The following is a 16,975-nucleotide window of genomic DNA, read 5'->3' as shown; positions in this document are numbered from 1 at the left end:
ATGCTTTGTTACAAGGTCCTTGGAAACAAAGTTGTATTGTCATTGGTGCCTCTTATCATACGGTTTTTGAGAAAGAAAACAACCTGTGAATTTTAGAATATGGAACAGACTTATGCTCTGAGCAAAATTAGGTTTTCAAAAATGTGAGAACAGTACAAAATGGCAGAACCATATTTTGTTCCCTCTTCAAGGGTGTCTTGTATGTGCCGCTTGAAGACTTGTGAGTTTTCAATAGTTTTATTTTAAAAACTGGATGGCTTATGATTGTAAAGCATTTTATCACATTTTTCTGAAAACAGATGTTCTCAGTTTGCTTATGTAGAGTCCTGCCTTATTTGTTTTTATTTATGGCAGAATGTATGGAATCTGTTTTGTAGTTTAAAATTTTAAAACAATCCTTTCAAAAATAAAAGGATCTCAAAAATGTCTTGCCTCCTTCTGCTACTTTCAGAGTTTATTTAAAATAGCTACTTATTTTAGGTTATTCAGCCAGTACAGTTTAAAAATAAATGTCAGTAATACACACACTTATACTGTGTGTACACTTAACTACATGTCCTCCCTGATCTTTTATGGTCATAAGTGAAAACATGACATATCCATGATTAAAAGGCCTATTAAATATTATAGAAATCTTCTGGCCCTGGCTGGTGGCTCACTGGATAAAGCAGTGGTTGGCAAACTCATTAGTCAACAGAGCCAAATATCAACAGTACAACAACTGAAATTTCTTTTGAGAGCCAAATTTTTTTAACTTAAACTATATAGGTACATTCCTTATCGAGGTAGCGCCCACATGTGGTATTTTGTGGAAGAGCCACACTCAAGGGGCCAAAGAGCCGCATGTGGCTCACGAGCCGCAGTTTGCCAACCAAGGGGATAAAGTATTGGCTTGGCATATGGGTGTCCTGGGTTCGATTCCCAGCCAGGGCACACAGGAGAAGAGACCATCTTCTTTTCCTCCTGCCTCTCCCTACTCTCTCCCTCTTCTCCCACAGCCAGTGGCTCCAACAGTTTGAGTGTTGGCCCTGGGTACCTAGGATAACTCCGTTGGAGCACATTAGCCTCAGGTGCTAAAAATAGCTTGGTACTCGAATATCAGCCCCAGACCAGGTTGCCAGGTGGATCCTGGTTGGGGTGCATGTGGGAATCTGCCTATCTCCCTCTCACTAAAATAAAAAAGACATTTTCTTTTTTTTTTTTACAGAGACAGAGAGTCAGAGTGAGGGATAGACAGGTACAGACAGACAGGAATGGAGAGATGAGAAGCATCAATCATTAGTTTTTCGTTGCACATTGCAACACCTTAGTTGTTCATTGATTGCTTTCTCATATGTGCCTTGACCATGGGCCTTCAGCGGACCGAGTAACCCCTTGCTTGAGCCAGCGACCTTGGGTCCAAGCTGGTGAATTTTTGCTCAAACCAGATGAGCCCACATTCAAGCTGGCGACCTTGGGGTCTCGAACCTGGGTCTTCCGCATCCCAGTCTGACACTCTATCCACTGCGCCACCGCCTGGTCAGGCAAAAAAGATATTTTCAATGTGAATGCATCTCCCCCAATTTACCTGAGGCAGATTGAGATATTTTATCCTCCTTCTCAAAAGCAATGTGTGGGAATTCCTTTAACCACCCACTGTCTTGTTCTAAAATATATTTCAAAAGTCACTCAGTGCTCAAGAACACTTTTTTTTCATGAGCTGGACATAAATATCACTAGAACAAACTAAATCCAGTTAATCAAATTTAATTAGTGAATGTAAACTTGTCATGCAAATTAAGTCCAAAGCTTTAGGTTTTGCTCCGTTAGCTACATTACCTTCTGTTGAGTCATTTCTAGAAAAATCTACCATACAGAAAACTAGGTGAGCCTAAAGGTTGTGAGTCAAAATAAAAAGCAAAAAATCAGGAAGGAAAAAGTAAGAAGGAAAGTACTATGGTTATAATGATTGATACTATCTTACATATTGGGTACATAGCTTACAATTTGAATTCAAATGTAATTAAATAGTATTCTTATCTTTTAAAATCAACTTTAAATATTTTATATGAAACTCATAATGGGAAAAAGGCTACTGAATCATTTTTATATAAACATATATAGCAAGGTTATATTTATATAAGTTGATCACAAGCATGTGTTTCCTGTGTTTTCCCATTAAAGCTAAAATTTCCTCAAAGTCAGCTGGCTTTAATTCAGATTCTGTTATCCTCTTAAGTTCATTTTCTGTGTGAGTTTTTTTTTAATATATCATGGTTATGAAAAAAACAATCTGAAAGGAACAAAGTACCGTATAGCACAGATTTTTTTTTCTTTTTTTTTTACAGAGACAGAGAGTCAGAGAGAGGGATAGACAAGCAGGAACGAAGAGATGAGAAGCATCAATCATTAGTTTTTCACTGTGCGTTGCAACACCTTAGTTGTTCATTGATTGCTTTCTCATATGTGCCTTGACTGTGGGCCTTCAGCAGACCGAGTAACCCCTTGCTTGAGCCAGTGACCTTGGGCTCAAGCTGGTGAGCTTTTTGCTCAAACCAGATGAGCCCATGCTCAAGCTGGTGACCTTGGGGTCTCAAACCTGGGTCTTCCGCATCCCAGTCCGACGCTTTACCCACTGCGCCACTGCCTGGTCAGGCTAGCATAGATTTTAAAATAGAATATAAAGGCCCTGGCTAGTTGGCTCAGTGGTAGAGCGTCGGCTTGGCGTGCAGGAGTCCTTGGTTCGATTCCGGGCCAGGGCACACAGGAGAAGCGCCCATCTGCTTCTCCAGCCCTCCCTCTCTCCTTCCTCTGTCTCTCTCTTCCCCTCCCGCAGCCAAGGCTCCATTGGAGCAAAGTTGGCCCGGGCACTGAGGATGGCTCTGGTTGCAACAGAGCGACGCACCAGATGGGCACAGCATCACCCCCTGGTGGGCATACTGGGTGGATCCCGATCAGGCGCATGCAGGAGTCTGTCTGACTGCCTCCCCGTTTCCAGCTTCAGAAAAATACAAATAATAATAATAATAATAAAATAAAATAAAATTGAATATAGAGATAAGGAATCTTTCCTGAAGTGGTCTTTGGGTAGTGTTTTCAAGAAGATAAAATGGTTTCAAATACCTATAATGGTCTGTAATAGTGTTCCCATAAACAACAAAACAAAGCAACATGAATGTACATGAGAAAGTCTTTTTTTTCAGCATTGTAATAAAGAGAAAACACAGAGACCCACACCCACCTGGGTGGAAAGTGCCAGTAAGTACTGTTGAGGCCATTATGCATATTATAATTGTTCTACTGCATTTACTTCTAAGATATTTTCCCCTAGAAATTACCTAATCTTTAAACATAAAAAGGATTATTTCTTGTTAGAAGAAAACTATTTCTAATGTTCTAACTGCTACAGATATATATGAATTTTTAGTTTTTAGTATTCTCTCTGAATATTTTGACAACTCCTTTTCTGAACACAGCTGAACAAGCAGTATGACATCAGAAATCTGAACTTCCTTTGGGGTGTCTACAGTGCACACTCTCAGGGCAAGGACCCTCAGATATCTGTATTGCTGGGCCAGAGAAACATCCAAAAAAATCTGTATTCATCCTTCTTATAAAAACAGATCATGTCCCCACAATTCCAGAGCTGGATAAAACTTAAAGTCTGTAAGTCCTTCCAAAACAATTATCAGTCAAACTCTGGCCTAGAGCAGTAACTTTCAAACAAGAGCGTATATCTATGCTACCATACTTAGTAAAAGGTCACAACTACTTAGTAAATGTAAAACTGAACAACCCAATTGTACCACTGGAAAAGAAGGAAAAATCCACCACTTTGTCAGCATACTGACCTTGGTCAATAATTAGAATTTATTTGGTAATTTTATAACCTTCCATCAGCCTATATTTAATATGTAAAACTAAGAGTTCATTTATACAGTAGTTAAAAGTATTAGCATGTTCTTAAATTTTGTTTTACATTTTATTTCCCAAACACAAACTTCATTATATTCTTTCTTGAGTGCATAAAATTATATTTAATAACAATTTCATAAATCTTGAAAGATAACTGATACCAAGTAACAAAATTCAGGTAACATGTTACTGATTTAAATAAAATCTCAAATATTCAACAGAAGTGTCAGCTTACCAAATTTTGGGAATAAAAGTCAAGAAAAACAATTCAGCAGTTTACTAAATTTTCTTCCCTGAGCCCTCACAAAAGTTCTACTTTGAGCACAAGAAAGAGAGTACTTTAAAAAGCAAAGGCAACATAATGAGAAAAAAGAAAAAAAGAAGAGTGTTACTTCAACTTTAAGGTTGCTTATTTAAGTCAGAAGTTGCACTTTAAAGATTCTCACTGTTAGTTCAGATAAGACAAATCTAAAAATGGCGAAATCTGAGTATTGCTACTAACTCCAGGCATATCTGTTTTCTAAACTATAAGTAAGGGACACTCCAATAATCTGGCCTGTAGATTAGTTCTGGTTCTTAGGTTCAGAAGGCAATATAGTGAGGTATGACAGAAACCCATACTGGGTGCAGTTATAAGTAAAATTCTGCCTGTTAAGGTTTCTGACACATTTCTGAAATTACCAGTGAGCATTTACTAGGTTAACAGAGTTTACTGGACTCAAAGGTTTTCCCCTTCTCAATGCTATCAAGTTGCTTTGAATACTATGACTAAAAGGCTATCCATTAGAAAGTTATATAATGCAAAATCCAACTTGAATACACAACTGTAAACATTGTAGTTCTTTATTTAGATTACATTTTCAATGAGAGATTATCTTCAAATATGAGTATCATAGCCTATCATCCACTACCATTCAGTCATCCATTCATTTGTCCATTTATGCATTCATTTAGTTCAAATAATAAGCCCAGCCGGGTAGCTCAGTTGAACAGAGCATCATCCTGTTCAATTAGGCAGGCAATCATGTCAAATCCAATCTGTATGTGGAATAGAACCAATTTAATTCTGAAGGGTAATTTATATGCCATAGGATATTTTGTCTTAGAGGGAAGAATTACAAGTAGATGCTTAGTAAACATTTCCTGAGTGACAAAATGAACTAAGTTAGTTTTCCTGGCCCTTAGTGATAATCCTATGAGATTCCAGGAAGAAAATTAGCTCGCTTATCTTCAACAAGCGACCACAAAACGATTCAGTATGAATACTGTCTCCTTCTGAACTCTGTCTCCTTCACTCTTGGCTTTTGCCACTTGTAGAAAGAACTCCATCTGCAGAAAAGTGAGGTGGTGACGGGCCATGAGAGGCTGTAAAACCCCGTTATATTATATGCATATATGTTATATAAGATTTCAAACAAACACAACTTTGTCAATTTAGGAACTCAAGCGGGCAAAATATGGTCAGAGTTAACTCTTACAGATGAAGGCAAAAATAATTTTGAAGATTTAGGAAGAATAACTACAGGAAGTGTATTTGGGGGTTAAGCTCCTCCCCTTCATCCTTGCAGTGGGAGGGCCACAACACTGAGGCTGGAGCCGGCTGAGTGCTGGTCTGGGTGCTCAGGCTTGCAGCTAACACCACACAGCCCAGGAGCACAGCGCACAGAGCAACCTTCCCTACAGGCCCACTTCCAGAGTGGCCTCATTGATTACACTAGAAAAGAAGCAGTTCTGTTCTTTGTAAGTTCTACTCGCTGAACTTTTATCCCTTTCCAATAAAACCAGAAAGGATTTGTCCTTGAGTCTACACAGCCTACAGGGGTCAATGTTCCTCGGGCCACCTCCAACCCTGTCCTGTCCCTCACACACCACACCCCTCAGTGCCTTTAATAAAGGGATTCCTGGCAGTATTTCGCCACTTGCTCTGGTAGTTGGAGAGGACTCCAGTAACTCCATGGCTCTGCTTCTGATACCATGTCTGTCTGAAACACACGTGCACGCGTTTTATTCGTTTAATAGAACAGGCCATCTCTGAGACCCAAGCTCCTCTTACAGTCACAAGATGTGTCAGCAATTCTGGTCACTGAAGTTCCTCAAAAAATACTGCTTTATACTCAGGAATTTTTCTATGAATTCCTTATCAAAAAAAAGAAATGAGTTCATACTATTTTATCTGAAAGCTTAAATCTGATCTGGAACTTTAATCCAATCCAGAATCTGTGTATTGTAGCACAGTGAATTTTTCAGTAAAAACTGCAGTCATTTATCTCCTTTTATATTACATTAACATATATTTTAATATATATTTTTTTCTTTTTTTTTTCCTCCTTAACTTTCAAAGCCTAAAAGTCAAAAAGAACTTCCCCTCTCTCTCACCCTGGCCAGGAAGCTCAGTTGGTTAGAGCGTCGTCCTGATACAGCAAGGTTGCGGGTTCAATCCCCAGTCAGGGCACACACAAACATCAACCAGTGAATTCATAAATAAGTGGAACAAGAAATTGATGTTTCTCTCTTTCTCTCTCTAAAATCAATCAATCAACCAATCAATAAAAACTTCCTCTCTCTAGATCCCATAAATCATAGTTGCTATCCTCCAGGCTCAGGAGTAATTTTGTATAATAGAATCTTTTTAAAATCAAGTAACTCATCGGCCCTGGCCGGTTGGCTCAGCGGTGGAGCGTCGGCCTGGCGTGCGGGGGACCCGGGTTCGATTCCCGGCCAGGGCACATAGGAGAAGTGCCCATTTGCTTCTCCACCGCCCCCCCCCCTTCCTTCCTCTCTGTCTCCCTCTTCCCCTCCCGCAGCCAAGGCTCCATTGGAGCAAAGATGGCCCGGGCGCTGGGGATGGCTCCTTGGCCTCTGCCCCAGGCGCTAGAGTGGCTCTGGTAGCAGCAGAGCGATGCCCTGGAGGGGCAGAGCATCGCCCCCTGGTGGGCAGAGAGTAGCCCCTGGTGGGCGTGCCGGGTGGATCCCAGTCGGGCACATGCGGGAGTCTGTCTGACTGTCTCTCCCCGATTCCAGTAACTCACCTCTAGAACAACAGGGCTCTGGCTAGGGCAGGCAGCCAAAAAGCAGTCAACAGGGGCAGTGGGCGGAGGCAAGAACAGAACAGAACTACATAGAGCCCTTCTGATACAACATACCTGGCGGGGGAGGGGAGGAGGAGCCAGAGCGGCGAGAGTCTACCCAAAGTCATGGCTTACTCTCTTTCCCTCTTGGATATCTGAAAGAAAAATTACTCAGATACCAAAGAGAGGTCCCAGCCTCCTGGGCAAGGCAGCTATAGCCATGACAGGGTGTGGGTAGAGACACCCGGAGTCAACCATTCCAAAGCTTCCTAAGAAACTCAAGATAAAAAGCTTCTTTAATTTGTAAACTTGCACTCAAAGACAAACCTTCAAAATAGAATTCAGTGCATTTTTCAGCAAGTCTTTTAAACAGTGATACATAATAAATATTCTCCCTTTTGGAATCAATGTTATTAAATAGAAATGTACTAAACAGCCATTTTCCAAAGCAACATCGGAGTTGAGAACAGGTATTCTGAGTGAGGAGATAAGACCGCCGCTGCAGGGAGCATACGTGTTAGGCTCTACCGAGGACCTTACTGAGGATTGCATCGTAGTACGGACTGAAGACCATCTTGTTATAGTTGACGAGGCGAACGAATTTCACAGCAACTTCCTCCAGCTCTTTTTGGACTGGACCCAATCCCCCAGGTACTGTGGGCAATGGCTTCTGGTGACCAGAGGCAAGGTAGGTTTCTAAGAAGGTCAGGATTCGGGAACCTGCCAGAGGAGAGAAAGTAAATTGGTTGTTTCCTGTTCAGGGTGACTTATGAACTTCTGATTATGCTTCAGTTTTTAACTTAAACATAACCTTTCCAGGAAAGTCTTCCCTGGACAGCCCCTGGATCGGGTGCCCACAGCGCCTGCACTTCTGAGCAGTCCCCCCTGTAACGATCCTCTCCCCCTCCAGATGGTTAGTGTCATGAGGGTGGAAACCAGGCTTATGGTGTTCACCATGCTCTCCCGTGTCCAGCACGGTGCCTGGCATGAAATCTGGCCCCTCTAAAAACTCAAAATACATTTGGAAAGCAAGAAAAATAAAGTATGAATAAATAAAGAGAGACTAAGTTGTTAAAAGGTTCCGCTCTCAGAGAAGCAAGGCATACTGATACCAGCATTAGCCATTGTTGAAGATCACACAAAAATGAGATAAAAATAAAGCAGGAATTACAAGTTCAAAAAAAAAAGCGAAGAAGGATTCCAGCACTGTTGGCTTGTGATCTGTCTCTTCCTGTTAAGCCATATGAAAGAAGCATGAACTTCCTTTTCTTTAGTGAGAGGAAGGGAAATAGACTCCTGCATTTGTCTCGACCAGGATCCACCCAGCAACCCCCATCTGGGGCAGATGCTCAAATTAAAAGAGTTAATCCTCAGTGCCACTGGCTGCAAGAGGGGATGAATGAGAGAAGGGGAAGAGGGAGGGGAAGAGAAGCAGTCACTTCTCAGTAGTGTCCCTGACTGGGGATCGAACCCAGAATGTCTGCATGCCGGGCCGACGCACTATCCACCGAGCAAATCAGCCAGGGTCAAACTTCCTTCTTTAATGCCTACAGTTGAAGGCCATAGAGTTGGGGGCATTTGTAAAGTTGTTCTACTATGAAGAATAATTTAGGTTGATTTTTTTTTAGCCCATTCTCTTCTACGATACTTATGCATTCTCCTATGTATCCTCATCAGCCAAAACACTGTGTGTACAAGCCACATTTCTTATAGATTTCATCACAAAAGCAACAGGGACATTTATATTGAATGGGCTTATTCACAGTCCGTGCCCAACCCCTGCCCTGGGGGACACTCTCAGGTGCAAACGACTTACACCCTTCAAAACCCAGTAACACACCCGTCAGAGGAAGTACTGGATGAGTCCGATCACCCCTGTTCCAAAGTATTTGGTTTTCTAAGTCTCCCAGAGCTGGCAGCCTCACCCAGAAGTAGAGACCCTTGTCTCACTCTTACCTGAGGGAGGGCTTTTATCTTCATGTCTATAACTGGCTGTTACTAAACAACCAGGACAGCAGGACAAGGAGCAGCTCGTTAGCCAGTGGTCTATCTAGAGGCATTCCCTGCACCTCTACCAAAGTCAATAATGTTATCTTAATAATCTAAGGGCCCGGCAATATCTTCAAAAGGCTGTTCCGGAGTGATGCACAAGTGAAATTATGACTAGGGCAGGGATGGGATAAAATAGTTTTTTAAAACCCACTGATTCACATAATTCTTTTTTTCATAAAACATGAAAAAGTTTAAAATACTGTCTTAATAATAATAATGTTTAGGCCTTGGCTGACTGGCTCAGTGGTAGAGTGTTGGCCCAGCGTGTGGAAGTCTGGGGTTCGATTTTCGATCAGGGCACCCCTCTGCTTCTCCACCCCTTCTCTCTCTCTCTCTTTCTCCCTCTCTTGAAGCCATGGCTCGACTGGAGCGAGTTGGCCCTGGGAGCTGAGGATGACTTCTATGGCCTCAGCCTCAAGTACTAAAAAGAATGCTGAGCAATGAAGCAATGCCCCAGATGGGCAGAGCATCACCCCCTAGTGGGCTTGCTGGGTGGATCCCTGTCCTGGCGCATGTGGGAGTCTGTCTCTCTGCCTCTTCTTCTTCCACTGAATTTTAAAAAATAATAATAATATAATAATAATAATATTTAAAAAGTAAAGGTACTGCCCTGGCCGGTTGGCTCAGCGGTAGAGCGTCGGCCTAGCGTGCGGAGGACCCGGGTTCGATTCCCGGCCAGGGCACACAGGAGAAGCGCCCATTTGCTTCTCCACCCCTCCGCCGCACTTTCCTCTCTGTCTCTCTCTTCCCCTCCCGCAGCCAAGGCTCCATTGGAGCAAAGATGGCCCGGGCGCTGGGGATGGCTCTGTGGCCTCTGCCTCAGGCGCTAGAGTGGCTCTAGTCACAACATGGCGACGCCCAGGATGGGCAGAGCATCGCCCCCTGGTGGGCGTGCCGGGTGGATCCCGGTCGGGCGCATGCGGGAGTCTGTCTGACTGTCTCTCCCTGTTTCCAGCTTCAGAAAAATGAAAAAAAAAAAAAAGTAAAGGTACTAAAGGCAGGCCCACCACTGGTCCAGCTTTCTACTCCAACCTGAAATCTGATAGCCACAAATCGTTCAGCTTTTGCTGGAGCAGGCTTCTGAACCACCACCTGTCACTTCAAGATCAGAGCCTTTAGAAGAAAGATGGCTCCCTGGCCACTTGCCCAAACCTTTGGGTCACCCTAATCGCATTGTGGTGACCCCTACATCCTGCCTTCCCCCAAACGTACCCATGATCCTGCGGACAGGGTCGTCAGGACTGGCCACGGCCTGGATCTGGCCCTTGAGCACGGTCTCCTTGTCCATGGTAAACGGGGCGAACCCACACAGGGAAAGGCGACTTCTCACCTCTAGGCAGACTTTCTCCCCGATGGCAGTCAGGGCGTCCTTCAGATGGAAGGAGCTGGAGCAGAGAAGGGCAAGGTGAAGCCAGGGAAGGCAGAGAAGCAAAGTGCACATCTGCCCACACCCTGATCAGAGTCATGATCACCGGTTCACGGACAGATGTGTCCAGAGGGAACACCTGTGACTCTCTTCCTTGCCCCTAACCTCTCAGGTGTACACCTGATTCAGGAACTGTCCCTTTCCCTTCTCTCCTCTCTCCCCTCACCCCCAGAAAGGACAGTGGGAAGGGGAACACTCAGATTATATCAGGACAAACCCAAAACCCAAATTCTTGCTAGCATCTGTGTGAAATAAGCCTGGAACTGCCTTAAGAATATTTTGAATATCTCTGGGACAATATATAAGAAACCAGAAATCCAGTAGCTATGGGAGAAAAGTGGAAGAGAAACTTTTCACTCAACACCCTTTTGATTTTCAAAACAGATGAGTGAATTAACTACTTTATTTATCTTTTAAATTTTTATTTATTGATTTTAGCAAGAGTGGAAGAGAGAGAGAGAGAAACAGGAACATCAATCTGTTCCTGTATGTGCCCTGACCTGGGATCAAGCTGGCAACCTCTGTGCTTTGGGATGATGCTCTAACCAACTGAGCTATCTAGCCAGGGCTGTATTAACCACTTAAAAGAATAAATAAAATTGAAATCTAAAATTAAGAAAATTAGTATCTGGATTTCCTGGGGCCCCAAGGCTCTCCTAGAGTGTCTGCTGGGAGCTCTCCTGCCGGTAGGTATTCTGTAAGAAGGCAATTAATTGCCTTTGTTCTGGGTCTAAATTCTTTGAACAGCAGACTCAGTGAAGCGGATGTGTGAGCGCTGAGCCTCAGTGCTGGCACCAGCTCTGACCGCCGCTGAACTGGGCAGTGCAGGGCTCGGCTCTGAGGAAGCCAAACAGGGCCCCTCTCTTCAGTGACTTTGACAGAGCAGTTTTACTGGAGGGGAACTTAGGTGACAGCTCAGGGTTACACCTGTACAAGGGCCTCAGGCTGGGCCCTTGCTCAGCAAACATCCTTCCGGCCTAAGTCAAGACTACTGAAGCCTTCATCACACCTCATGGACACTCCCCTCACCACACCAAACACATGCCTGCTTTGTGCAAATTTAGAAGTAAAATTCCTCCATTTTGTAAAAATGAGACTGGGGACAGACCTTGCTTACTTAGAAACATTAATAAGTACTCTATGTGCTGTAAACCACATAAATCACCCTGTAACTGCAAGAAGAGTTACAGCAGCTGCGCTCCCAAGTGTGGGTCAGAGCTGGCCAAGAAAGTAACCCCTTCACACCCAGCACAAGGTGCCCACAGGACTGTGCAAAGGGCAGAAAACCTTAATCATATACATGCAACTCTGAGGAACACTTCTTTTTTAACTCATAGAATGATTTTATTTTTAATTGAATTTACTGGAGCAATACTGAGTAACGTAAGTTTACAAGTTTCAGGTGCTCAATTCTACAACACACCTCTGTACTCCTATGGTGTGTTCACCCTCCGCCTCCCCGGTCAAGTACAGCTTGTTTCTTGTATAAACTTTCCCTCGGGCTTATTGTCCAAACTCTTAGTTGGTTGTGAGAACAATTCGGTGAGTAGCAAATAGTATTTTTTAATAGAATATAATAGAAATAGCAGGGTGTATTAGCACAGTTAGGTTTTTACTATGTGAAAATTCTATTCCAGCTACATATGTGTCCAAGTGCATACTAGGTCACAATAAAAAATGAATTTCTTACTATGGCTCCAGGTCACAAATATTTGAAAGCCACTATCCTAGAGCCTGACAAACCCTAAGGTTGATTCTCACTTTAACCGTATGACCCTGAATAAATTCTGCTGGGGTAAACAAAGTTGAGAGCTTCCTCTCAGTTCCTGGAGAGCGACCCCAGGTTCTGCCTTAGACTTGGAGACCCCAGTTCCAGTCTGCGCTCCGCCCACCCGCTGCCTCCCAGCCGTCCGTCCATTCAAGGTCCACTCCACATCTGTTAGCCACTCACGGCAGATGCACATCTGTTAGCAGGACCTGCACGATCATCTTGAGTTTCTCAGCAAAGCTGGCCTGGCTGGAGATTTCTGAGGCTGCCATGCTGAACGTGATCAGCAACACGGCCCCCAGGATGGTCAGCTGCTCCAGCTGGAGCTGGAGCTCTTGGAAGCGAGACTGGTCCATCAGAACTGTCTGGAATGAAAACAACAGAAGTCGTCCCTGAGCTGTAGCTCTGGGCCGGCCAGAAGAGGACGGCCACACACTCCTCTGCAGCTTCCCTCAGATCTGCCAGTCATTTCAGAGCCCTTAAAGGAATCATGTATGAATTAACCTTTATCTCAGAGGCCCTTCTTCCTTAAAAAGGCTGCAGCAGAGCACACTCATTAAGAACATGACAGTCTAGCCTGACCTGTGGTGGCACAGTGGATAAAGTGTCGTCCTGGAAATGCTGAGGTTGCTGGTTCGAAACCCTGGGCTTGCCTGGTCAAGGCACATAATGGGAGTGGATGCTTCCTTTTCCTCTCCCCAAACCCCCCCCCTCCACCTCTCTGAAATGAATAAATAAAAACTTTTTAAAAAAATTAAAAATGGCCCTGGCCGGTTGGCTCAGTGGTAGAGTGTCAGCCTGGTGTGCAGAAGTCCCGGGTTCGATTCCCGGCCAGGGCACACAGGAGAAGCACCCATCTGCTTCTCCACCCTTCCCCCTCTCCTTCCTCTCTGTCTCTCTTCCCCTCCCGCAGCCGAGGCTCCACTGGAGCAAGGATGGCCCGGGTGCTGGGGATGGCTCCTTGGCCTCTGCCCCAGGTGCTAGAGTGGCTCTGGTCGCTACGGAGCGACGCCCCGGAGGGGCAGAGCATCGCCCCCTGGTGGGCAGAGCGTCGCCCCCTGGTGGGCGTGCCAGGTGGATCCTGGTCGGGCGCATGCGGGAGTCTGTCTGACTGTCTCTCCCCGTTTCCGGTTTCAGAAAAATACAAAAAATAAAATAAAATAAAATAAAAAATAAAAAATAAAGAACATGACAGTCTGGATCATATCCAGAATGTCATTTTACAGCAGCAAAGCCTCACACAAGTTTTTCCAACTCAGCACTATGCAGAATGAGGATTCCTACTCCACAGGGCTGTTTCAAAGCTAAAAAACAAACAAACAACAACCAAGCACATAAATTGGCTGGCAGAGCCAACACTCTATAAAACGTTCTAGCATTAGATAGGAAAGAGTAATGAGATACTGAGCGAGGGTGACCCTCGCTAATTAATTGTTACATCCCAGTTTGTCCAGGGCTGTCCCGGTTTTAAAAATGAAATTCCCCAGGTTCGATTCCCGGCCAGGGCACACAGGAGAAGCGCCCATTTGCTTCTCCACCCCTCCGCCGCGCTTTCCTCTCTGTCTCTCTCTTCCCCTTCCGCAGCCAAGGCTCCATTGGAGCAAAGATGGCCCGGGCACTGGGGATGGCTCTGTGGCCTCTGCCTCAGGCGCTAGAGTGGCTCTGGTCGCAACATGGCGACGCCCAGGATGGGCAGAGCATCGCCCCCTGGTGGGCAGAGCATCGCCCCTGGTGGGTGTGCCGGGTGGATCCCGGTCGGGCGCATGCGGGAGTCTGTCTGACTGTCTCTCCCTGTTTCCAGCTTCAGAAAAAAAAAAAAAAGGAAAAAAAAAAAATGAAATTCCTAAGTCCTGTGATTCACCACCACACTGTAAGAGTGAAATGCTCGTCTGACTCCACCTTGTCCAAGCCTGTGCTGTTCCCAGGCCTTCGGGCCCCCAGCTCCTGTTTTGTCTTGCATACAGACATGTTAATTGTTACAAGAATTCTGCTTGAGGTTGGAGTTTTACAAAATCAGCCCCTCCTGTGTTCCATTCCCTTGATGTAAAAGAAGCCTGAACTCTTCTTCCTCTCTCTGTAGAAATCAATAAATAAAATCTGAAAAAAAAAAAAAAAAAAAAAAGAAGCCTGAACTCTACTTTCTGAATATGGATTTGAGGATTAGGTTTCCCATCTTCTAAATTAGTGTCTTCCAAATCAATGAACCTTCCCTTTCTCTACCCTCTGACGTCTGAGTTTTGGCCTTTCCAATATCGCACACATGAACCTTGGACTGGTAACAGCCCCCCCAATACACACACACACACACACACACACACACACACACACCCAGTCCTGGGCAAACCAGACAGGTGGTCACTCTATCCAGACAGCAGAGAGGATGGGAGGAAGCCCTTTAAGGCAGAGCCTACACTTACTCCCCCTCAGTACCTAGCACAGAGGAGGCTCTCAAGAATTGGTAAATGAATAAAGAGGGGAAAATAAACAGTAAATAGATAATAACCCCAAGCCTCCTGGAAAGCAGGGAGTGAGTGAATTTCCACGACTGTGTCCTTGTGGTAAAGACACCCCTGGGTCCAACCAGGGCAAAGTCCCCTGTGTGGAATGAGGCAAAGAGCAGGAGAGGCTGAGGAGATACGACTTCTGACCTGAGTTTTTACAGGTTAATCAAATAAATTTTAAGGACTGCTCTTGCTATAAAAAACTGACACATCAAATCACAACTAACAATTTAGGGTCACAGCTCAGACTTCTCAAGAAATAAAAACTATCCTTGAAGACTGAGACTCCGTTGTTAAACACAGACATTTCAACTGACTTCTCATCAGCCTCTTTTTTTATCTTGTTTTGTCAGACAGACTCATCCTTGATTTGATGCCTCCCAATAGTATGCAGTATGTGAGTTTAGGATGCAAAAGACTTTCAAGTATCAATTTCGAGAGTAGTCCTGGCCAGATAGCTCGGTTGGTTAGAGCGTTGACCCGGCGTGCAGAGGTTGCCGGATCGATCCCCGGTCGGGGCACATACAGGAACAGATTTCCTGTCTCTCTCTCCTCTCTCCCTTCCTCTCTCTAAAATATCAATCAAATGAAACATTATAAAAATTAAAATAAAAAAAAATTTTGAGAGTAGACACCTGTCCCCAGTGCAAACACCAAACTCCTCACAGCTACTTTTAAGGCTGTGAACTGCCCTCCAGGACAGAACACGCCATTTCAGAAAGAAACCGCTCCTTCCCCCTACACCCACTTCAGTACCCCCTTTAGACTGCACTACCTCTGGCACAAATCAGGGAACTCAGAGGCAAGAGGTGAAACCCTAAGCTTACAAGGTCTTGAGAAAAATAATAAGGAACTAAGAGATAGATATTTAGAGAAGTAGCAACATCTGAGGCTAGACATCAGAAGCCCAAGTGTCCTCAAAAAAAGAAGGGGGAGTCTACACACCAAACCAGCTATTTGCAGGCTACATGAAGAACTCCCTTGTTAACCATCTCCTCAAAGGACTACTGCAGTTAGAAGTACATTTTTCACTCCATAAGATGCACTATTCCCCCCCCCAAAAAAAAGTGGAGGGGAAAAAGCCCGTACATCTTATGGAGCGAAAAATACAGTATTTTATTAAATATTTTAACACACCATTTTGTTCAGAATATTTCTTTTTTCTTATTTTCCTGCTTAAAACCCTAGGTGTGTCTTATGGTCAGGTGCGTCTTATGGAGAGAATAATACGGTACTTATTGTGAAAAACTTAAAAGAAAAAATATTGCTCCACGTTGGAGGAAAAGAAGTTTCTTTACGTAAAACTGAAAGGCAGCATCACTGTTATTGTTTAATCAAAATAAGTAACAACAGGCCTGACCAGGCAGTGGCGCAGTGGATAGAGCGTCAGACTGGGATGCCAGCCAGAGCCGGCAGCGGGCGAGGAACGTGAGGTAGAGGAGGCGCGGCGTCAGGCGAGTGAAGGGAAGGGCCAGGCCGCATATCTGAAGCCAGAAATGGGGAGGCAGTAAGACAGACTCCCACATGTGCCCGACTGGGATCCACCGGCACGCCCACCAGAGGGCGATGCTCTGCCCATCCAGGGCATCGCTCTGTTGCAACCAGAGCCACTCTAGCGCCTGAGGCAGAGGCCACAGAGCCATCCTCAGCGCCTGGGCCATCTTTGCTCCCATGGAGCCTCGGCTGCGGGAGGGGAAGAGAGAGACAGAGAGGAAGGAGAGGGGGAGGGGTGGAGAAGCAGATGGGCGCTTCTCCTGTGTGCCCTGTGGCTGGGAATCGAACCCGAGACTCCTGCACGCCAGGCTGATGCTCTACCACTGAGCCAACCGGCCAGGGCTGGCCAGGGTTTCTTTTTGAGGTAATAAAAATCCTCTGAAATAAAATAGTTGTAATGGTCACACTATTCTGTTAATATACAAAAAAACCCACCCTGCATTGTACAATTTAAGAGGAGAAATTTTGTGGTATATGAATTATATCCTAACAAAACCATTATTTTTTACAAGTTTACCAGCCCAAAAAGAAATGAGCAGTTAGACTGCTGTGGGCACCTACCTCAGGGAAAGGTCTCTGGAGATGGTCCCATTTCAGAAGCTTCAGGTATGCATAATTCTGGACAGCAACAGGATTTAGCATGGGACTGTCCCCAGAGCCAGTGGCCCCTCCCCCTGCTGGTAGGGCATTTTTATACTTCTGATTCATAAGGTCATCTGCGGCTTCTTCCAACCACTGGGTGACAAAGTCCAGGGAATCTGTGAAAAACAAG

At 44.7% G+C, this 16,975-nt stretch overlaps 1 protein-coding gene across 4 annotated transcripts in view; it reads right to left on the bottom strand.

Annotated features, from left to right (window-relative positions):
• Positions 1-1,186: 1,186 nt before the first annotated feature.
• TCP11L1 (t-complex 11 like 1) overlaps positions 1,187-16,975 on the bottom strand; it is a 35,323-nt gene continuing 19,534 nt past the window's right edge. For 3 of the 4 annotated variants that reach the window (XM_066251236.1, XM_066251237.1, XM_066251238.1), the window contains 4 exons: positions 16,765-16,961; positions 12,392-12,573; positions 10,227-10,399; positions 1,187-7,682 (listed from right to left, as the gene is read on the bottom strand). In XM_066251236.1, the coding sequence (XP_066107333.1) occupies positions 7,480-7,682; positions 10,227-10,399; positions 12,392-12,573; positions 16,765-16,961 (755 nt within the window). In that variant the 3' untranslated portion in view covers positions 1,187-7,479. The remainder of the gene's footprint in view (positions 7,683-10,226; positions 10,400-12,391; positions 12,574-16,764; positions 16,962-16,975) is intronic. The other variant, XM_066251239.1, reaches the window with a different exon arrangement.

Source organism: Saccopteryx bilineata, chromosome 1, assembly GCF_036850765.1.
Source record: "Saccopteryx bilineata isolate mSacBil1 chromosome 1, mSacBil1_pri_phased_curated, whole genome shotgun sequence".
NCBI classification, from domain to species: Eukaryota; Metazoa; Chordata; class Mammalia; order Chiroptera; family Emballonuridae; genus Saccopteryx; species Saccopteryx bilineata.
This window is presented reverse-complemented; position numbering and strand designations above follow the sequence as displayed.